The 23716-nt window shown below is 48.1% G+C and overlaps 1 protein-coding gene across 1 annotated transcript in view; it reads right to left on the reverse strand.

Annotated features, from left to right (window-relative positions):
- Window positions 1–23716, reverse strand: part of epg5 (ectopic P-granules autophagy protein 5 homolog (C. elegans)) — a 237635-nt gene that overhangs the window by 158773 nt on the left and 55146 nt on the right. The window contains exon 10 of the mRNA XM_085966023.1: window positions 9927–10088. Within this exon, the coding sequence (XP_085822149.1) occupies window positions 9927–10088 (162 nt within the window). The remainder of the gene's footprint in view (window positions 1–9926; window positions 10089–23716) is intronic.

Raw genomic sequence — 23716 nt, forward strand, 5'->3', positions numbered from 1 at the left:
AAAATTTTTTTTATTCATTGATGGGATGTGTGCATCGCTGGCTAGGCCTGCATTTAGTGCCCATCCCTAATTGCCCTTGAGAAGATGGTGGTGAGCCGCCTTCTTGAACTGCTGCAGTCCATATGGTGTAGGTACACCCACAATGCTGTTAGGAAGGGTGTTCCAGGATTTTGGCCCAGCGACAGTGAAGGAACGGCGATACAGGTCCAAGTCAGGATGGTGTGTGGCTTGGAGGGGAACTTGTAGGTGGTGATGTTCCCATGCGTCTGCTGCCCTTGTCCTTCTAAGTATTAGAGGTCGCGGGTTTGGAAGGTGCTTTTGAAGGAGCTTTGGCGAGTTGCTGCAGTGCATCTTGTAGATGGTACACACTGCAGCCACAGTGCGCCGGTGGTGGAGGGAGTGAATGTTGAAGGTGGTGGATGGAGTGCCATCAAGCGGGCTGCTTTATCCTGAATGGTGTCGAGCTTCTTGAGTGTTGTTGGAGCTGCACTCATCCAGGCAAGTGGAGAGTATTCCATCACACTCCTGACTTGTGCCTTGTAGATGGTGGAAAGGCTTTGGGGAGTCAGGTGGTGAGGCACTCGCCGCAGAATTCCCAGCCTCTGGCCTGCTCTTGTAGCCACAGTATTTATATGGCTGGTCCAGTTCAGTTTCTGATCAATGGTAACCCCCAGGATGTTGATAGTGGGGGATTCAGTGATGGTAATGCCTGTGGTAAACCACTGTTTGTATTCCTGTTTGTCCTGTTTGTATTCCACTGTGTACATGCCTGGACATGCCTCGGCTGACTCCTCCCACAGGTCCTAGTATAAAGGTGACTGCTCCCCAGCCCTTAGTATCATGGACCGGTCGACCACGCGAGGCAGACCTCCATTCTGTTGTTAATAAAAGCCTTTGGTTACTCTTCTAACTCTCAGTCTTTTATGAGTAATTGATAGCGCATCAATTTTATTAACAACATTTTTATAATGGAGAAGATCCTCACACCAGCATGCCTGGACTTAGATCATCGGGAGGCGGACTCATCCACCAAGTTTACTCACTGGCTTAAGTGTTTCGAAAAATTCCTGACCGCCTCCGAAGCAATCAAATCGGACGAGGACAAACTGGATGTCCTGACCTCCAAAGTGAACCACCGAGTGTACTCGGTCATCCAAGACGCGACCTCGTACGCGGACGCTATCAAGCTCCTCAAGGACCAGTACACGCGCCCAGTGAACGAAGTGTACGCCAGGCACCTCCTGGGGAGTCGTAAACAACAACCTGGGGAATCGACCGTGGAATACCTTCAGGCACTGTCTGTGCTTGGCCGGGCCTGTGGTTGTAAGGATGTAAAGGCCGCCGTGTACACAGAGGAACTTATCCGGGACGCTTTTGTAGCGGGCCACAGATCCAATTACACCCGACAGCGACTGTTGGAGCAGAGTAACCTCGACCTCAACAAGGCCTCTGAACTCGCACTATCGTTGGATGCAGCCTACCAGGGCATGGATGCCTACTCCTCTGCACCGTGGACGCCGCGGGGAATGACAGCCTGGGACACGGTAGGACCGCCTCATAGCGCCGTGCCACCCCAGCCACACCCCAACAACGGCCCAACTACCGCAGCAGTGTCCCAAGGCCAGACAGCAGTGCCCCAAGGCCAGAAATGCTACTTCTGTGGCCAGGCAAAACACCCCAGAGCGCGCTGCCCGGCGAAAAACGCGATCTGCTCGGGCTGCGGGAAGAAGGGACACTACGCTAGCGTCTGCAGGGCCAAAGCCACCCCGAACCCCAGCAGCGCCGCGTGTGGGCCATGCGGGCCGCCGTCTTGGACCTCCCCGGCCATGTGCGAATCACCGGTACAGCAGCCATTTTGGACGCCTCCAGCCACATGGGGATCATGGACGCCGCCATCTTGGACGACAGCCGGGACGCAGCAGGCTCCCGACACCGCCTCATCTGATACCCGCAGCGACACACCGACCCCTACGCTGGCATCCGTTACACTGGACCAAGCGAGACCGCACCAACTGGCCAGTTCCACAATGGACATTAAGGTAAATGGTCACGATACAATCTGCCTTTTTGACTCTGGGAGCACGGAGAGCTTCATCCACCCCGACACGGTGCGGCGTTGCTCTCTCCCAGTCCTGCCTGCGCAACAGCGGATTTCTATGGCCTCCGAGTCCCAGTCGGCGGACATCGGCGGCTACTGCGTGGTGACACTCGTAGTAGACGGGACCGTGTACGATCATTTTAAACTTCTGGTCCTGCCTGACCTCTGCGCTGCCGTCCTGCTGGGGTTAGATTTTCAGTGCCACCTTAAAAGTGTTACAATGGCGTACGGTGGACCCCTACCCCCACTCACAGTCCACAGCCAGCAGCTTCCAAATTGCCCACCGCGCACCAGGTGCAACCTCTCCACACTCAGAGTCACCCCCCCACCACTGTTTGCTAACCTCACCCCCGACTGTAAGCCCATCGCCACAAAGAGCAGGCGATACAGTGCCGGGGACAGGGTTTTCATTAAAACCGAAGTGGAGCGGCTCCTGAAAGAAGGGATTATTGAGGGCAGCACCAGCCCCTGGCGAGCCCAGGTTGTGGTCGTTAAGACCGGCGAGAAGCAGCGCCTGGTCATCGACTACAGCCAGACAATAAATCGCTACACCCTGCTGGACGCCTACCCACTCCCCCGTATAGCTGATATGGTCAACCAGATCGTGCAGTACCGCGTCTTCTCGACCATTGACCTGAAATCAGCGTACCACCAGCTCCCCATCCGCCCTGAGGACCGCCAGTACACTGCCTTTGAGGCAAACGGCCGCCTCTATCACTTCCTTAGGGTTCCCTTTGGCGTCACCAACGGGGTCTCCGTCTTCCAAAGGGAGATGGACCGGATGGTAGATCAAAATGCGTTGCAGGCCACTTTCCCATATCTGGACAATGTGACCATCTGCGGCCGTGACTTGCAGGACCATGACGCAAACCTCGAAAAATTCCTCCGCACCGCCCAACTCCTAAACCTGACATATAACAAGGAGAAGTGCATATTCCGCACAAACCGCCTCGCCATCCTTGGCTGTGTTGTGGAACACGGAGTCATCGGCCCCGACCCCGACCGGATGCGTCCCCTTATGGAACTTCCACTGCCCCACTGCCTCAAGGCCCTGAAGAGGTGCCTAGGGTTTTTCTCCTATTACGCCCAGTGGGTCCCCTACTATGCGGACAAGGCCCGTCCGCTGATCAAGTCCACCTCTTTTCCCTTGACGGCAGAGGCCCGCTTAGCCTTCCACCGTATCAAGGAGGACATTGCCAAAGCCACCATGCACGCAGTGGACGAATCCATCCCCTTCCAGGTGGAAAGCGACGCGTCTGACTTTGCCCTGGCCGCTACCCTCAATCAGGCGGGGAGACCCGTGGCCTTCTTTTCACGAACCCTCCAAGGCCCGGAGACCAGACACTCCGCTGTTGAGAAGGAGGCCCAGGCGATTGTGGAGGCTGTGCGTCATTGGAGGCACTACCTGGCCGGAAAACGATTTACCCTGCTCACTGACCAGCGTTCAGTTGCTTTTATGTTTAACAACAAGCAGAGGGGCAAAATCAAAAATGACAAGATCTTGAGGTGGAGAATCGAACTTTCCACCTACAACTACGAGATCTTGTACCGGCCCGGGAAGCTAAATGAACCCCCGGATGCGCTATCGCGTGGCACCTGCGCCAGCGTGCAGATCGATAGACTGCGGGCCCTCCACAATGACCTCTGCCACCCGGGGGTCACCAGGTTCTTCCACTTCATCAAGGCCCGCAACCTGCCTTACTCTATTGAGGAGGTCAGGACCATGACCAGGAACTGCCAAGTCTGCGCTGAGTGCAAACCGCACTTTTATAGACCAGACAGGGCCCACCTGATAAAAGCCACTCGCCCCTTCGAGCGCCTGAGCGTCGATTTTAAAGGGCCTCTCCCCTCCTCCGACCGCAATGTGTACTTCCTCAATATTATTGATGAGTACTCCCGTTTCCCGTTCGCCTTCCCCTGCCCGGACATGACCAGTGCCACGGTCATTAAATGTCTGAACAACCTCTTCACCCTGTTCGGCTTCCCCAGCTATATCCATAGCGACCGGGGCTCATCGTTTATGAGCGACGAACTCCGTCAGTACCTGCTAACTAGGGGTATTGCCACAAGCAGGACCACCAGTTACAACCCCCGGGGGAACGGACAGGTGGAAAGAGAAAATGCGACAGTTTGGAAGGCCGTCCTGCTAGCCTTAAAGTCTAGGGGCCTTCCAACCTCCCGCTGGCAGGATGTGCTCCCCGATGCGCTTCACTCTATTCGGTCACTGCTCTGCACTGCCACTAACGCCACCCCTCATGAGAAAATGTTTGTCTTCCCAAGGAAGTCCACATCGGGGACATCGCTACCGCCATGGCTGACGTCCCCAGGGCCGGTCCTACTGAGAAGACACGTGAGGACCCATAAAACGGACCCCCTGGTCGAGAGGGTCGACCTCCTCCACGCCAACCCCCAGTATGCTTACATCGCATACCCGGACGGGCGGGAGGACACAGTCTCCATAAGAGACCTTGCACCCTCGGGGGCCGCAGTAACCCACTATCCACTACCACCCCCCCCCCACGATCCGATATCCAGCCCCAGCAGACGGCAGGCCTGGGCCCCGCGACCCGCTCGACATCTACGAGGACGACACGCCTGTGCCACAGCCTACGCTGGACTCGACGCCGGAAACTTCACTACCCCTGCCGTCGCCACGCAGATCACAGCGGCAGACAAGACCTCCGGAGAGACTCCAATACACTAACTTTTAATACACTTCACCCCGCCGGACTCAATTTTAAACAAGGGGTGAATGTGGTAAACCACTGTTTGTATTCCTGTTTGTCCTGTTTGTATTCCACTGTGTACATGCCTGGACATGCCTCGGCTGACTCCTCCCACAGGTCCTAGTATAAAGGTGACTGCTCCCCAGCCCTTAGTATCATGGACCGGTCGACCACGCGAGGCAGACCTCCATTCTGTTGTTAATAAAAGCCTTTGGTTACTCTTCTAACTCTCAGTCTTTTATGAGTAATTGATAGCGCATCAATGCCATTGAATGTCAAGGGGAGATGGTTAGAGTCTCGCTTGTTGGAGATGGTCATTGCCTGGCACTTGTGTGGTGCGAATATTACTTGCCACTTGTCAGCCCAAGTCTGAATGTTGTCCAGGTCTTGCTGCATATGGACACGGACTGTGTCAGTATCTGACGAGTCTCGAATGGTGCTGAACAGTGTGCAATCATCAGCGAACATCCCCACTTCTGACCTTATGATGGAGGGAAGGTCATTGATGAAACAGCTGAAGATGGTTGGGCCTAGGACACTGCCCTGAGGAACTCCTGCAGTGATGTCATGTGATTGAGATGAATGACCTCCAACAACCACAGCCAACTTCCTTTGTGCTAGGTATGATTCCAACCAATGGAGAGTTTCCCCCTTGATTCCCATTGACTTCAGTTTTGCTAGGGCTCCTTGATGCCACACTCGATCAAATGCTGCCTTGATGTCAAGGGCAGTCACTCTCACCTCACGAGTTCAGCTCTTTTGTCCATGTTTGGACCAAGGCTGTAATGAGGTCAGGAGCTGAGTGGCCCTGGCGGAACCCAAACTGGGCGTCAGTTAGCAGGTTATTGCTGAGTAAGTGCCGCTTGATAGCACTGTCGAAGACACCTTCCATCACTTTGCTGATGATTGAGAGTAGACTGATGGGACGGTAATTGGCCCGGTCGGATTTGTCCTGCTTTTTGTAGACAGGACATACTTGGGCAATTTTCCACATTGCCGGGTAGATGCCAGTGTTGTAGCTGTACTGGAACAGCTTGGCTAGGGGCGCAGCTAGTTCTGGAGCACAAGTCTTCAGTACTATTGCCGGAATGTTGTCAGGGCCCATAGCCTTTGCAGTATCCAGTGTCTTCAGCCGTTTCTTGACATCACATGGAGTGAATTGAATGGGCTGAAGACTGGCATCTGTGATGCTGGGGCCCTCAGGAGAAGGCCGAGATGGATCATCCATTCGGCACTTCTGGCTGAAGATAGTTGCAAATGCTTCAGCCTTGTCTTTTGCACTCACGTGCTGGGCTCCACCATCATTGAGGATGGGGATATTTTTGGAGCCTCCTCCTCCTGTTAACTGTTTAATTGTCCACCACCACTCACAACTGGATGTGGCAGGACTGCAGAGCTTTGATCCGATGGTTGTGAGATCGCTTAGCTCTGTCTATCGCATGTTGCTTCCGTTGTTTGGCATGCAAGTAGTCCTGTGTTGTAGTCTCACCAGGTTGACCCCTCATTTTTCGGTATGCCTGGTGCTGTTCCCGGCATGCTCTCCTGCACTCTTCGTTAAACCAGGGTTGATCTCCCGGCTTGATGGTAATGGTAGAGTGAGGGATATGCCGGGCCATGAGGTTACAGATTGTGGTTGAATACAATTCTGCTGCTGCTGATGGCCCACAGCGCCTCATGGATGCCCAGTTTTGAGCACTGTTGGAACACTGCAGCTTTAAGTAAATGGGAGGGCATACTGCTCACGGTCTCCTGGGTCCAAGCATTTAATATTAACTGACTCCACTCAGCTGTAAAGTGAAGGATATGGTTGTCTACCAAGCTGCTTTTTGGATTCTGGATGCAGAAGTCACTGTTGTGCCACAGGCCAGATGGGGCTTGCAGCAAACTTAACCAATGAAGAACAGCACCTCAATTTTGAAGACTAATCTCTTGCGTAAAATACATAATTGGTAAGAGTTTTCTGTTTACTCTACAAGCTGAATTAATTGTAGTTCAAATATTTGCCAAGTCATTATTTTTATTTGTAGTTTATAGGAATTCTGAAAGCATATTTCTTGACAAACTTATTTTACTATTTCTCCTCTTACAAGAAACACACACAATTTATTGATTTAGTCTAAAAAGCTTACTTATAAATAGATGTGTACACCACAAATATATAATCTATGGCTGCCTCACCTTCAAATTTAATAAGCATGGCATTTAATGATAGTCAGTGGAATTTTGAGTTTTGAACTGCAGATTAGAATGGCAAAAGCCATTTGTTTTCTCTAGACAATTAAGCAAGATATTTCCTTTTTATGGAAACAGGTAAAAGATGCCAAGACTATCCTTAGACTAAATCAGATACAAATTTAGGCAAATCTGTGACAAATGCCTAATCCTCTAAAGGCGAGTTTAACATAAAAGCATAAAGTTCATCAAGCCAGCAGAGTGAAATAACAGCTAGCAGGGCAGTCTTTAAAGAGATTTAAGATCCCAAGAAACACAGGTCCAATTGGATCCTAAGTGGCACCTCTACTGAGGTAGGAACAGGTTTACAACTTGAAAGATGTGGCTATATATCTCGATAATAAAGTCCTACATCTAGTGTACACCTCTTGATTCTCACACTTACTTCCTATGTTGTGCATGGGCAGAAGTTCCTTTTTAAGTTAAATTGAGAATATAATTGCCATTGCTGACCCTGCAGGCCTCCTAACACTAGGTGGCACTATTGCAATTCTAAACCCATCTTCCAGCTCTGTCCACAGCCAGCTCTCCTGCCATTAACAGAGATGTTTTCCAGTCTTTTAAATCTTGAAAAAATTAATCCAACTTTGAATTGCTATCTCTTGATTTAATTAAATTGTCCTTCAACAAGCAAGTAAATTAAATAAAATTTCACTTCAGCAAATTAATCAAATAAATGGTGGTTACTTTCTCCAAATATAACCCCTTGCATTTATATAGCACCTTTAGTGTAAGAAAACATCCCAAGGCATTTCACAGGAGCATAATGACAAAAATTGACAATTTTGCAAAACAATCAAAAACTGTTAGAAGCTAAAGAAAAAATTCCATTAGTACAGCTGTACAAACGGTACTGATGCTATTAAATTGGGTACATTGCACAAGTTCAGACTGCACAATCCAAATACAGCCAAGAGCATCATGGCCTTGAGCAAAAATAATGGGCAAGAATTTGCTGGAGCGGGACAAGTTGAATTTTTTTCCTCACCCTTCAGCTCCAATTAATTTTGCACTGCAAATTGCTGTAAGTATGAGTTGATAAAAGGGTCAACGGGGCATCTGGGACTTTGGTAAACGATGGGACCAACTACTTACCTCCTTATCTTCAGATGAGATGTTAAACTGAGGCCCCCTCTGCCCTCTCAGATGGACATAAAAGATCCCAAGGCCACTATCTCGAAGAAGAGCAGGGGGGAGTTCTCCCCAATGTACTGGGGCCAATATTTATCCCTCAACCATCACCACTAAAAAAGACGATCACATTATTGCTGATTGTGGGATCTTGCTGTGTGAAAATTAGCTGCCGCGGTTTGTACATTACAGTGATGACACTTCCTAAAAAAGTACTGTAAAGTGTTTTGGGATGTCCGGAGGTCGTGAAAGATGCTATATAAATGTAAGTCTTTCCTTCTTTAACCACTGAAATTTAAGGATAGACAAAGAAACAGAGCGAATGATGGAGAATGAATTAGAGTAAAATTAGATACAGAAAGAGAAATAAGGAGGGAAAGAAAGATTGGATTAAGATAGAGAGAAAAATGACCCTAATGCAGAAAGGAAAAGAACATTTTTTTTTTAAATTAAGATTTAAAATACAAAAGAATCTCTAGGGACAATTTACTACCTGCAGGAGTGAGACTCCACAGTTCCAATTGTTCCCTTTCTGGGCTTCTGAGGTTGGGTGGCATTGTAGAAACATAAATCTCATTAAAAAAGTGTCCTTACATCATGAAATACCAGCTCTAACTTTCTACGGCGAGTTTAGTTCGTATTTACAGCACAAATCTAGCAATTTCTTGAAACTCATGGGGAGACCGACGGTGAGATCCTGTTTTTATGAGGCTAAGGGCGGAGCGGCGCAAATGGTCCAGCAATTTGTGGCGATTTGCAACTCACGCCGTATCTCTTCCACGCCACATATTGCTGGATTTAAAAAAACACACATTAATAACAGCGTGCGCCTTTAACTTGCTGTTATTTTGCCAGCAAATTCTGGCCAATTAAGTTTAAACTTAGGCTTTTGGGTGAGGCTGAGGCCTTCAAGTAAAAACTTTAAAGAAGGAATTAAAAGACACAAAGGACAATTCAAAGGGTAAATTATGTTATTGTGAAATATGTAATTGTTTCGAATTTCTATTGAAACCTTTATTTTGGATATTAGACATTTCAGTTACTCACTGAGAAAAAAGTTACCGATTAAAAAAATTTCAGAAAGAATTTGGAGCAATTTATTGGGAAAAGATAATAGTTACCTAATCGTCAAATTTCACAATTGCAGGGTAATGGAATTTACACAAGCAGTTCCAATGATAAATGTGGACAAAATGTGATAAGAAGTGACAACAGGAAGTAATGTTTTGTAGACAGGAAGTCTGCGCAGACATAAGATTTTTAATGATGTAGTGCTGTATGGGACAGGCTGGATGAGCCAGTTGGTCTTTTCTTGTTCAACATGTACGTGCGGGTGCACATGCAAGCATGAGTGAGATAATGTATATGATATATATATGCACACACACATGAACACCTAACCAAGATATATCCTTTATAAAGGGAAAAAGAACATTTTTAAAAAAAACATTAAAATTTATCTGCATATACAGGGTACATCCATTTTGGCATCAACGTAATGTGGTAAACCACTGTTATACCTGTCTGTATGTTTATGTGTATTCCACTAGGTACAGGTCTGGACATGCCTCGGCTGACTCCTCCCACTATTCCAGGTGTATAAGTGACTACCTCCCAGTCCCTTAGTATTCTGGACGGGTCGACCACTTGAGACAAGACCTTCATTCTTTAGTTAATAAAAGCCTGGTTGTTACTCGTTTAACCTCAGTCTTTTGAGTAATTGATGGCGCATCACGTACCTTTTGGCTTTCAATACATGAAGTACTGCCCGAAGAAACAGCTCATCTAATTCCATTTGCAGCCTTTCCAGAGAGTAAAACTGGTGATGCATCGTGGCTCCATGTTCTTTGTAGAAAGTGACATACTGAATCCAGTGGTCACTTATGTAACAAATTGTTCTCCTAGTAATTAATTTGAAAATCGAACAAATCTTTTAAAAAGTAAGAAAAGATCAATTATCTAAACAAACCATAAAGCTGCATCACCTTGGTCTCTTATTTACATATATCTATTGTCTCTTTCACACCATGCATGTTCTTGTGACAAACAGTGAGCATGTCATAGTTTTCTGGTCCTCTCTTTATAATGTGTTTTTCAGCTTAAAAACAAGTCTGTTTTAAAAAAAAAAGGATACCACACTCAAAATAGGTTTTGCAACTGTGTGATGGAAAACTGGCTTACATTCTTTTGCCTTTGCTTGAAGGGTGTTAGAAAGAAAACAGTCTATCTAGTACTGTTGATTACCAACAGAAGTGTCTGAGAAAAAACAATCACCCAAGTGCTAGAAACAAGTAAAATGCATTACCGGGGTAATTAAAGAATGTCACAATTTAATCAGGATAGACCCTTCCCATCCCAGCTGCTGGCGCTCACTATGCTAGTAAAATACCTCGATCTTGCAGATTGGCTTCTTAAAGACAAGACTTATTTCAAAGGGTTTTGGTGCGTAAGGATTGGATACTTCAATATACCAATTAATTATGGTTTTGATCTAACTGCAACAGACACTGAGGTAGGATGTAAATTTTATATCGTCAGAAACACCTGTATAATTCTGAGAAAGACTGTAACCAGTAGGGATTAGGTGGCCACTAATTTACTGAAACACTCGTTCTGTAAAGAAAGCTATTCAAAGCAATGTGACTGGTTTGTCCATTGCATGAACTGGTTGAAAGCTTTTGAATCAATTGTGTAACTGCGGAATCTTTAAAATATCCCAATTCCAGATAAATTTCCTTAAACAATGCAATGGTTTCTGCCTCAGTTACTCCCTTTTTAAAAAAAATTCGCTTATGGGATCTGGGCGTCGCTAGCAAGGCCAGCATTTATTGCCCATCCCTAGTTGCCCTTGAGAAGGTGGTGATGAGCTGCGTTCTTGAACCACTGCAATCCATGTGGTGAGGTTACTCCCACAGTGCTGTTAGGTAGGGAGTTCCAGGATTTTGACCCAGCGACGATGAAGGATCGGCGATATACTTCCAAGTCAGGATGGTGTGTGACTTGGAGGGGAACTTGGAGGTGGTGGTGTTCCCATGCGCCTGCTGCTCTCGTCCTTCTAGGTGGAAGAGGTCGTGGGTTTGGGAGGTGCTGCTCAAGAAGCCTTGGCGAGTTGCTGCAGTGCATCTTGTAGATGGTACACACTGCAGCCACGATACACCGGTGGTGGAGGGAATGAATGTTTAAGGTGGTGGATGAGGTGCCAATCAAATGGGCTGCTTTGTCCTGGATGATGTTGAGCTTCCTGAGTGTTGTTGGAGCTACACTCATCCAGGCAAGTGGAGAGTATTCCATCACACTCCTTACTTGTGCCTTGTAGATGGTGGAAAGGCTTTGGGGAGTCAGGAGGTGAGACACTCGCCGCAGAATACCTAGCCTCTGACCTGTTCTTGTTGCCACAGTATTTATGTGGCTGGTCCAGTTAAGTTTCTGGTCAATGGTGACCCCCAGGATGTTGATGGTGGGGGATTCGGTGATGGTAATGCCATTGCATGTCAAGGGGAGGTGGTTAGATTCTCGCTTGTTGGAGATAGTCATTGCCTGGCACTTCTGTGGTGCGAATGTTACCTGCCACTTATAAGCCCAAGCCTGAACGTCGTCCAGGTCTTGTTGCATGCGGGCATGGACTGCTTCATTATCTGAGGAGTTGTGAATGGCGCTGAACACTCTAGTCATCAGCGAACAATCCCATTTCTAACCTTAATTTGGAGGGAAGGTCATTGATGAAGCAGCTGAAGATGGTTGGGCCTAGGACACTGCCCTGAGGAACTCCTGCAGCAATGTCCTGGGGCTGTGATGATTGACTATTAATCACCACAACCATCTTCCTTTGTGCTAGGTATGACTCCAGCCAGTGGAGCGTTTCCCCCCTCCCCCCGATTCCCACCGACTTCAGTCCTTGATGCCACACTCGGTCAAATGCTACCTTGGTGTCAAGGGCAGTCACTCTCACCTCACCTCTGGAATTCAGCTCCTTTGTCCATGTTTGGACCAAGGCTGTAATGAGGTCAGGAGCCAAGTGGTTTTGGCAGAACCCAAACTGGGCATCAGTGAGCAGGTTATTGGCGAGTAAGTAAGTGCCGCCTGACAGCACTGTCGATGACACCTTCCATCACTTTGCTGATGATTGGGAGTAGACTGATGGGGCGGTAATTGGTCGGGTTGGATTTGTCCTGCTTTTTGGGGACAGGACATACCTGGGCAGTTTTCCACATTGTCGGATAGATGCCAGTGTTGTAGCTCTGCTGAACAGCTTGGCTAGAGGCGCAGCTAGTTCTGGAGCACAAGTCTTCAGCACAATAGCTGGGATGTTGTCGGGGCCCATTGCCTTTGCTGTATCCAGTACGTTCAGCCATTTCTTGATATCACGTGGAGTGAATCGAATTGGCTGAAGACTGGCTTCTGTGATGGTGGGGACCTCAGGAGGAGACCGATATGGATCATCCATGGTTGCAAATGCTTCAGCCTTGTCTTTGCACTCATGTGCTGGGCTCCACCATCATTGAGGATGGGGACATTCACAGAGCCTCCTCCTCCAGTTAGTTGTTTAATGGTCCACCACCATTCACGATTGGATGTGGCAGGACTGCAGAGCTTTGATCTGATCCGTTGATTGTGGGATCGCTTAGCCCTGTCTATAGCATGCTGCTTCCATTTTTTAGCATGCATGTAGTCCTGTGATGCAGCTTCCCCAGGTTGGCACCTCATTTTTAGGTACACCTGGTGCTGCTTCCGGCATGCTCTTCTACACTCCTTATTGAACCTGTGGCAAAGCATTCCATGCTCCATCAACCTGTGTAAAGAAATTTCCACAAAATTCTGAGAATGATAAATTAATGAACCCTAACCAAAGATAATAGTCTTTCCTTATTCAATCAAAACGTTATATAATTTAAAAGCTTTGAAATCTCCTCTTCGCCTTCTTGGCTCCAGTGGCAATACATTCTGTCATCAGCAAATTTTGCAATTATGTTCCTTATACCAAACTCTAAATCTTCTTTACATACAGTGAACAAACATAAACTCAACATTGACTGCTCGGGTAAACCACATTTAACCCTTCTTCAATCCAGGCAATGCCCATTTACCCTAACTCGGTTTCCTGTCCGTTTGTGCTACACTTATTCATACCATAAACCTGAATTTTTGTTACAAACTTCTCGTAGGACAACTTACCGAATGTCTTTTGAAAATCCATATATGCTATATTAACTGCATTCCCTTCATGTAACTATCTGCCACTACTTCAAGAAAACAGTATTAAATTTGATTTTAACAAATCTTGGAGAGGCCATTAATTTTTAACCCCCCCCAAACCCAGTTTATTGTGGGGAGATTAATATCGAAGTCTAGGGAGTTTACTCACAAGCGATGTTGAATAACTGGTTTATACTCCTCTCCCTTCTTGAACAAAGGTGCTACAACTCTCCAGTACAACAGTCAAAGGAGCATTGAAAAACTGTGGTCAGAGCCTCTACTATCCTTTCTCTGACTTTTTTCAACAGTGACTTATTCACCTAGAGTTCAGCTAATTTTTTCAGAACCAACTCCTTTCCTAAAGTTATTGTTAACAATTGTTCCATGTCCTAGTAGTCCTACATTCTCAATTCCACCAAGGTAAAGTATTTGAGTTCTGCCATACCTGCATCCTCCACAATCAGAACCCCTCCCTTCATCCCTGAGCAATTCTAATCGCTCTCTTACGATTCTTTTACTGATCATGTGGTAATAAAGCCCTTACTAATTCCTTTTATATTATTTGGTAGCCTTTATTCATATGCCCTTTCAATATCCTTGTTCAGCTCCATACTACACCTTCAATGTTTCTCATGATTATCGTATTGTTAACCCTAATTTTATCATAATCCTCCCGTTTAAGTTTTAGTTTAAATATTTTGGATGCACCCTCTTTTTGAATCATAGAAATTTACAGCACAGAAAGAGGCCATTCGACTCATTGAGTCCGTGCCGGCCGAAAAAGAGCTATCCAGCCTAATCCACTTTCCAGCTCTTGGTCCGTAGCCTTGTAGGTTACAGCACTTCAAGTGCATATCCAAGTACTTTTTAAATGCAAAGCGGGTTTCTGCCTCTACCACCCTTTCAGGCAGTGAGTTCCAGACCCCCACCACCCTCTGGGTGAAAAAAGTTCTCCTCCAATCCCCTCTGATCCTTCTACCAGTTACTTTAAATCTATGCCCCCTGGTTATTGACCTCTCGGCTAGGGGAAATAGGCCCTTCCTATTCACTCTCTCAATTTTAAACACCTAAATCAAGTCTCCCCTCAGTCTCTTCTGTTACAAAGCAAACAACCCCAGCCTATCCAATATTTTCTCATAGCTAAAATTCTCCAGTCCTGACAACATCCTTGTAAATCTCCTCTGTACCCTCTCTAGTGCAATCTCATCTTTCCTGTAATGTGGTGACCAGAACTGTACGTAGTACTCTAGCTGCAGAGGTCGTTGTCCATATCGGTACCAACGACATAGGCAGAAAGAGGGATGAGGTCCTGCAGGCAGAGTTTAGGGAGCTAGGAGAGAGATTAAAAAGCAGGACCTCAAAAATAATAATCTCCGGATTACTCCCGGTGCCACGTGCTAGTGAGTACAGGAATAGGAGGATAGAACAGATGAATGTGTGGCTGGAGAGATGGTGCAGGAGGGAGGGCTTTAGATTCCTGAGGCATTGGGACCGTTTCTAGGGAAGGTGGGACCTGTACAAGCCGGATGGGTTACACCTCAACAGAGCCGGGACCAATATTCTCGTGGGGAGGTTTGCTAGTGCTGTTGGGGAGGCTTTAAACTAGCTTGGCAGGGGGATGGGCACCAGAATATAGGAGTGTAAAAGAGGAAGAAGGTGCATAAAAGAGTGAGTGTGTTGGATAGTACTTGAGAAGATAGTACTAGAGGTGGTAGCAGTACCATATTAGATAGGAGCAGACTAAGAAAGACTACGAAAAATTCAAAAATGGTTTAGAATGCATGTATGTAAACACACAAAGTGTGGTGAATAAGGTTGGTGAGCTGCAAGCAAAATTAGCAGTGTGGCAATATGATGTTGTGGCAATAACGGAAACGTGGCTTACAAACAGTGAGGACTGGGCACTTAATATTCAAGGTTACAAGGTGTTCAGAAAAGATAGGGAAGGAGAAAAATGAGGTGGGGTGGCAGTACTGATTAAGGAAGACATTGTAGTGTTGGAAATGGAGGATGTTCTTGAGGGGACAAGGACAGGATCCATTTGGTTAGAGTTGAGGAGCAAAAAGGGTATGATCACACTATTGGGGGTATTCTACAGGCCTCCAGGGAGGTAGAGGAGCAAATCTGCAGGGAAATCTCAGAAATATGCAAGAGCTATAGAGTGGTGATATTGGGGGACTTTAATTACCCAAATATCGATTGGGATAATGCTGGGGTAAAGGGAAAGGATGGGGAGGAATTTCTGAAATGTATTCAGGAGAATTTCCTTGACCAATATGTTCTCGACCCAACTAGGAAGGAGGCGTTGCTGAATTTGGTGCTGGGGAATGAGGCGGGCGAGGTCGACCAAGTGTCTGCGGAAGAACACGTGGGTACGAGTGATCATCGTATCATAAGATTTAGATTAGCAATGGAGAGGAGCAAGGTACAATCTAGAGTGGAACTTCTAAAGTGGAATAGGGCTAACTTCAATGGGATACAAAAGGATCTAACCAGGGTAAAATGGAACCAAAGACTGACAGGAAAAACTGTAACGGAACAATGGGTGATCTTTAAGGAGGCTAGGTACATTCCAACAAGAGGGAAGGGTAAGGGAACCAAAGCAAGGGCTCCTTGGCTGACGAGGGAGATAGAGAAGATGATGAAACAAAACAAAAAAAAGGTGTATGATGCACGTCAGGTGAATTCTTCAAGGAAGAACCAGACCAAATACAATAAGTTGAGAGGGGATGTGACGATGAAAATAAGATTGGCAAAGAGAGTATGAGAGTAGAATGGCAGTTAACATAAAAGGGAACCCAAAATTCTTCTACCGGCATGTAAACAGTAAGCGAGTAGTAAGAGGTGGGGTGGGGCCTATTAGAGACAAAGAAGGTGATATATGCTTTGAAGTGCACGTCAAGGCTAGAGTACTCAATGAGTATTTTGTATCGGTGTTTACTAAGAAGGTGGATGCTGACTAAATATAAGAAGTGGAAAAGGTAGAAGCAATGGAAGGAGTGAAAACTGATCGACAGGATGTACAAGAAAGGCTGGGTATGCTTAGAGTGGACAAGTCGCCTGGTCCAGATGGCTTGCATCCCAGGTTGCTAAGGGACTTGGGGGAGGAGATAGCAGAAGAGCTTGCCATAATTTTCCAATCTTCCCTAGATGTGGGGAAGGTGCCTGAGGATTGGAAAGTGGCAAATGTGACACCATTGTTCAAGAAAGGGTGTAACGACAATCCTAGTAACTACAGGCGGGTCAGTTTAACATCAGTGATGGGTAAAGTTTTAGAAACAATAATCAAGGAAAAAAATTAACAGGCACTTGGAGAGGTTTAAGCTAATTAAGGAGAGCCAACACAGATTTGTAAAAGGCAGATCGTGTTTGACGAATCTAATTGAATTTTTTGATGAAGTAACAGGGAGGATTGATGAAGGGAATGCAATGAATGTTGTCTACATGGATTTTCGGAAGGCGTTTGACAAAGTACCACATTGAAGGCTGGTTAACAAAATTGTGGCTCATGGAATAGGTGGGTCAGTGGTAGCTTGGATAAGGAATTGGCTTAAGGACAGAAAACAGCGAGTTGTGGTAAATGGCTGTTTTTCAGACTGGAGGATGGTAGACAGTGGTGTTCCCCAAGGGTCAGTGCTGGGGCCACTGCTTTTTTGATATGACCTGGATATTGGAATAGAGTGCAGAATTTCTAAATTTGCCGATGACACCAAACTTGGGGGTGAGGCAAACAGTGATGATGATACCAATCGACTGCGACAGGACATAGAAAGGCTAGCAGAATGGGCAGACAAGTGGAATTTAATACTGAGGTGATGCATTTTGGCAGAAGGAACAGGGAGAGGCAACATACACTTAATGGCACAGTTTTAAAGAGTGTGCAGGGACAGAGGGACCTGGGAATTAATGTGCATAGGTCCCTGAAGGTGGCAGGACATATTGAGAGATTGGTTAGCAAAGCATATGGGATCTTGAGTACAAGAGTAGAGAAATTATGCTGAACCTTTATAAAGCGCTGGTTAGGCGTCCAAATTTGGTTACCAAACTTTAGGAAGGATGTAAAGGCCTTTGAGAGGGTGCAGAGGAGATTTACCAGAATGATTCTGGGGATGGGTGATCATAGCTACAAGGACAGGTTGGAGAAGCTGGATTTGTTTTCAGTAGAGCAAAGGTGATGTACAAGATTATGACGGGTTTGGATAGACTAGATGGGGAAAGGCTGTTCCCACTAGTTGATGGTACAAGGACTAGGGGACAAGAGATACAGTGGGGATGCGAGGAAAAACTTTTTTATGCAGCGAGTGGTGATGACCTGGAATTCGCTGCCAACGGAAGTGGTGGAAGCGGAGACACTCAATGTTTTCAAAGGGAGACTGGATAGGCACTTGAGGAAAATAAACTTGCAGGGCTACGGGGATAGAGCAGGGGAATGGGACTGACTGGATTGCTCTAGAGAGCTGGCATGGACTCGATGGGCCAAATGGCCTCCTTCTGTGCCATTATGACTCTATGACACTATTACTGTGAGCTAACTAGTGTATAGTTCAAGCATAACCTCCCTGCTCTTTTATTCTATGCCTTGGCTAATAAAGGAAAGTATCCTGTAAGCCTTCTGAACTACCTTATGTACCTGTTCTGCTACCTTCAGGGTTCTGTGGACATGCACTCCGAGGTCCCCCTGTTCCTCTACATTTCTCAGTATCCTACCATTTAGTGTGTATTCCCTTGCCTTGTCAGCCCTCTCCAAATGCATTACGTCACACTTCTCTGGATTGAATTCCATTTGCCATTTTTCTGCCCACCTGACCAGTCCATTCCTCACTATCAACCACACAGGCAATTTTTGTATAATTTGCAAAGTTCTTAATCATGCCCCCTACATTGAAGTCTAAATCATTGATATATACCACAAAAGCAAGGGACCTAGTACTGAGCCCTGCGGAACCTCACTGGAAACAACCTTCCAGTCACAAAAACACCCGTCGACCATTACCCTTTGCTTCCTGCTACCGAGCCAATTTTGGATCGAACTTGCTACTTTCCCTTGGATCCCATGGGCTTTTACTTTTCTGACCAGTCTGACATGTGGGACCATGTCAAAGTCTTGCTAAAATCCATGTAGACTACATCAACCGCACAACCCTCATCAACCCTCTTTGTTACCTCCTCATAAAGTTATCAAGTTAGTCAGACACGACCACCCCTTAACAAATCCATGCTGACGGTCCTCGATTAAACTGTGCCTTTCTAAATGACGATTAATATTGTCCCTCAGAATTTTTTCCAATAATTTGCCCACCACAGAGGTTAGGCTGACTGGCCTGTAATTACTTGGTGTATCCCTTTCTCCCTTTTTAAACTTCTTCTTCGGCAGTCCCTCGGAACTGAGGGTGACTTGCTTCCACATTAAAAATGAGCTCGCAGGTGGCTGATTAGTCCAATGCGGGACCTACAGTCTCTGTCACAGGTGGGGACTGTTGGGGTTGTCCATGAGGGTCCTGACATTCCAGGTCCCGAACTTCATTTTAAAGGGTGGAAGATGCCTGTGCGTGAATTCTTTTAACGTGGGGTGACCGTTGCACACCAGCTACCACACGGGCTTGACAGAGCAAGGTCTTGGTCCAATGGCAAGGGGATCCAAGACGATTGGAGACCAGGCTCTGCTACAACGGCCTAGCACACACACACACACACACACACAAACATACTGCTACTGTCCTCCTCCCTCCTTCCCGCAGGTCCTCTCTGCTTGGGTTTAACTTAGGAGAGCTTGGACCTGTGGGAGAGCAGCAGCGTGACCGGCGGCACTTAAAACCGGCGGGTTCAGCAGAGGCGAGGTCAGAGAGCTTGGACCTGTGGGAGAGCAGCAGCGCGACCGGCGGCACTTAAAACCGGCGGGTTCAGCAGAGGAGAGGTCAGAGAGCTTGGACCTGTGGGAGAGCAGCAGCGCGACCGGCGGGTTCAGCAGAGGCGAGGTCAGAGAGCTTGGACCTGTGGGAGAGCAGCAGCGCGACCGGCGGCACTTAAACCCGGCGGGTTCAGCAGAGGCGAGGTCAGAGAGCTTGGACCTGTGGAAGAGCAGCAGCGCGACCGGCGGGTTCAGCAGAGGCGAGGTCAGAGAGCTTGGACCTGTGGGAGAGCAGCAGCGCGACCGGCGGCACTTAAACCCGGCGGGTTCAGCAGAGGCGAGGTCAGAGAGCTTGGACCTGTGGAAGAGCAGCAGCGCGACCGGCGGGTTCAGCAGAGGCGAGGTCAGAGCTTGGACCTGTGGGAGAGCAGCAGCGCGACCGGCGGCACTTAAAACCGGCGGGTTCAGCAGAGGCGAGGTCAGAGAGCTTGGACCTGTGGGAGAGCAGCAGCGCGACTGGCGGCACTTAAAACCGGCGGGTTCAGCAGAGGCCCGACCAAATCAACAGCAGAGGAGAGAGGTAAAAAGTAATCAGAGTGTGACGTCACCAGGGAGCAGGTAAGTGATTGGTTGGTGAGTATTTCTCTTTTTTAAACTTAAACTCTGTAGTTTATAGTTACTAGGGTCTTTTCTGGTGTAGCAGGGACTGTTGGTAGACTATACAAGCGCGTTAGAGATATTTTTAATTGGTGATAGTAAATTAATTTAAATTAAGTAAAGGGAAGGTCATGCCAGGTGAGCCCAGCCCCGTGATATGCTCCTCTTGCTCTATGTGGGAATTCAGGGACACTGCCGGTGCCCCTGATGACCACGTGTGCCAGAGATGCATCCATCTGCAGCTACTAGCAAACCGCATTGAGGCGCTGGAGCTGCGGGTGGATGGGTTGTTGAGCATTCACGATGCTGAGAGGTTCGTGGATAACACGTTTAGTGAGTTGGTCACACCGCAGGGAAGGGCTGCACAGGAAGATAGGAAATGGGTGACCACCAGGAGGAGCAATAGAAGCAGGCAGGTAGTGCAGGAGACCCCTGTGACCATTCCCCTCTCAAACAGGTATGCCGCTTTGGATACTGTTGAGGGGGATGACTCACCAGGGGAAGGCAGCAGCAGCCAACTTCCTGGCACTGGGGATGCTCCTGCTGCCCAGGAAGGGGGGAAAAAGAGTGGGAGAGCAATAGTGGTAGGGGATTCTATAGTAAGGGGAACAGATAGGCGTTTCTGTGGCCATAGACGTGAATCCAGGATGGTTTGTTGCCTCCCTGGTGCCAGGGTCAAGGATATCACTGAGCGGCTGCAGGGCATTCTGGAGGGGGAGGGTGAACAGCCAGAGGTCGTGGTCCACATTGGTACCAACGACATAGGTAAAAAGAGGGATGAGGTCCTGCAACAAGAATTTAGGGAGCTAGGTGAAGGATTAAAGAGCAGGACCTCAAAGGTTGTAATCTCTGGATTACTCCCGGTGCCACGTGCTAGTGAGTATAGGAATGGGAAGATAGAACAGATGAATGCGTGGCTAAAGGTATGGTGCAGGAGAGAGGGCTTTAGTTTCCTGGATCACTGGGTCTGCTTCTGGGAAAGGTGGGACTTGTACAAGTCGGACGGTTTACACCTGAACCAGAGGGGAACCAATATCCTTGCGGGGGAGGTTTGCTAGCACTGCTGGGGGGGGTTTAAACTAACTTGGCAGGGGGATGGGGTACAGAGTGGAGCTATAGCAGGGGGTGATTTACAGCCAAATACAGAGAAAAAAAACAAGGCAGAGCAAATATGCGAAGGCAAAAGGGAATATGGCAGGGCTGGAAGGCATTTATTTTAATGCAAGGAGTCTTGCAAATAAGGTGGACGAACTGAAGTTGTTGTTGAACACATGGGAGTACGATATTGTTGCTATCACGGAGACATGGTTGAGGGAGGGTCAGGACTGGCAGCTCAATATTCCGGGGTATAGAATCTTCAGGCGAGACAGAGGGGGGTGTAAAAGGGGAGGGGGTGTTGCAATATTAATTAAGGAGTCAATTACTGCTGTAAGGAGGGATGATATCTTAGCAGGTTCCTCTAATGAGGCCATATGGGTAGAACTTAAAAACAAAAAGGGGGCAAGCACTTTGCTGGGAGTGTACTATAGGCCCCCAAACAGTCAGGGGGAGATAGAGGAACAGATATGTAGGCAAATCTCAGAAAAGTGCGAAAATAATAGGGTAATAATAGTGGGGGATTTCAACTTCCCCAATATAAATTGGGATAGTCAGAGTGTGAAAGGCTTAGAGGGTGCAGAATTCTTAAAGTGCATCCAGGAGAGCTTTTTGAGCCAACATGTAGAAAGTCCTACAAGAGAGAGGGGGCGATACTGGACCTAATTCTGGGGAATGTAGCCGGGCAAGTGGTGGAAGTTGATGTGCCTCAATAATTCCGAGACTCGAAGGTAGCAGAACAAAACAAGGCTTTTAACTTAGAACGAAATACGTAAGCGAGAGAGATGTCGTCCTTCTGGAGATTGGGGCTAGGCTGAAAGCTAGCTTACAAACGGGGCCAGGTATGGGCGGAGCCCTACACACAGCACATTCCAGTATACAATACAGCACATTCCAGTACACAATACAATGAGGTCTGGGGGAAGGGAAATGACACTGAAACCGATCTCAGTCACAGGCAGTGATGAATGGAAATATTTCATCACATTCACCCCTTCTATAGATTTAGTCTGTTCGGGGGTTTGATAGTCCTCTGCGACCGACGTGGCTGTTGCGGTGCCGCGGGTGTCCCCGGTAGCCTCCTGGGTCTCTGCCGGGGGTGCCGCCAGGGTTGTTGAAGGGGTAGTTGGTGGGGGTGCCGTTGGTCGGTGTTCTTCCGGGGGTGATGAAAGAGTAGTGGGTGGGTAAGAGTTGCTGTGATCGTCGTTGCCGCTATTGCCGTGGTTGTTGTCGATGCCGGCTGGGGCGACGTCTTTTATGGACACGGTGTCCTCCCTTCCGTCGGCATGCCGGACATATGCGTATTGGGGGTTGGCGTGGAGTAGGTGTACTGGCTCCATGAGAGGGTCCGTCTTGTGGCCCCTCACATGCCTTCGCACGAGTACCGGACCTGGGGTGGAGAGCCGTGACGGCATGGATACGCCTGAGGTGGATTTCCGGGGAAAGACAAACATTCGTTCATGAGGCGTGGTATTAGTGGCTGTACACAATAGGGACCGTATCGAATGGAGCACATCCGAGAGGACTTCCTGCCAGCGGGAGATAGGGAGGCCCTTGGTCCTTAGAGCTAGAGTGACTGCTTTCCATACTGTCCCGTTCTCTCGCTCCACTTGGCCGTTACCCCGGGGGTTGTAGCTGGTGGTAGGGCTCGTGGCGATCCCCCTGGACAGCATGTACTGGCGTAGCTCTTCACTCATGAAGGACGCCCCCCTATCCGTATGGATGCAGCTCGGCATACCGAACAGGCAGAACAGGCTGTTGAGGCATTTAATGACCGTGGCGCTGGTCATGTCTGGGCAGGGGAAGGCGAATGGGAACCGGGAATATTCGTCCACAATGTTCAGGAAGTAAACATTGCGGTCGACGGACGGGAGGGGGCCCTTGAAATCTAAGCTGAGCCGCTCAAAGGGCCGTGTAGCTTTGATTAAGTGGGCTCTATCTGGGCGGTAGAACCGAGGCTTGCACTCAGCGCAAGTGCGGCAGTTCCTGGTCAGGGACCGAACTTCCTCAATCGAGTAGGGTAAGTTACGGGACTTTATGAAGTGGAACAGCCGCGTGACCCCTGGGTGGCAGAGGTCGTTGTGGAGGGTCTGTAGCCGATCCCCGGTGGCGCTGGCACACATCCCTCGTGAGAGGGCGTCAGGGGATTCGTTAAGGGCCCCTGGCCGGTAAATGATGTCGTACTCGAAGGTGGAGAGCTCGATCCGCCACCTAAGAATCTTATCATTTTTAATCTTCCCCCTCTGTTTATTATTGAACATAAACGCTACCGACCGCTGGTCGGTAAGTAGGGTGAAGCGTTTGCCGGCTAGGTAGTGGCGCCAGTGGCGCACTGCCTCCACGATGGCTTGGGCCTCCTTTTCCACGGAGGAGTGTCTGATCTCGGGCCCTTGGAGGGTCCTCGAGAAGAAAGCTACGGGCCGCCCCGCCTGGTTGAGGGTGGCCGCCAAGGCGAAGTCAGACGCATCACTTTCCACTTGAAATGGAGTGTTCTCGTCCACTGCCTGTAGCGTGGCCCGCTCAATATCCTGCTTAATGCTTTTGAAGGCGGCGTGGGCCTCAGCAGAGAGCGGGAAAGAGGATGCTTTCAAGAGGGGGCGGGCTTTGTCGGAGTAGTTGGGGACCCATTGGGAATAATAAGAAAATAACCCCAGGCACCTTTTCAGGGCTTTGGGAGTGTTGGGCAGGGGCAGCTCCCGTAGGGGGCGCAATCGGTCGGGGTCTGGTCCGATTTCC

The sequence above is a fragment of the Somniosus microcephalus genome, chromosome 2 (genome assembly GCF_052327205.1).
Source record: "Somniosus microcephalus isolate GS21.2 chromosome 2, FLI_Smic_1.0, whole genome shotgun sequence".
NCBI classification, from domain to species: Eukaryota; Metazoa; Chordata; class Chondrichthyes; order Squaliformes; family Somniosidae; genus Somniosus; species Somniosus microcephalus.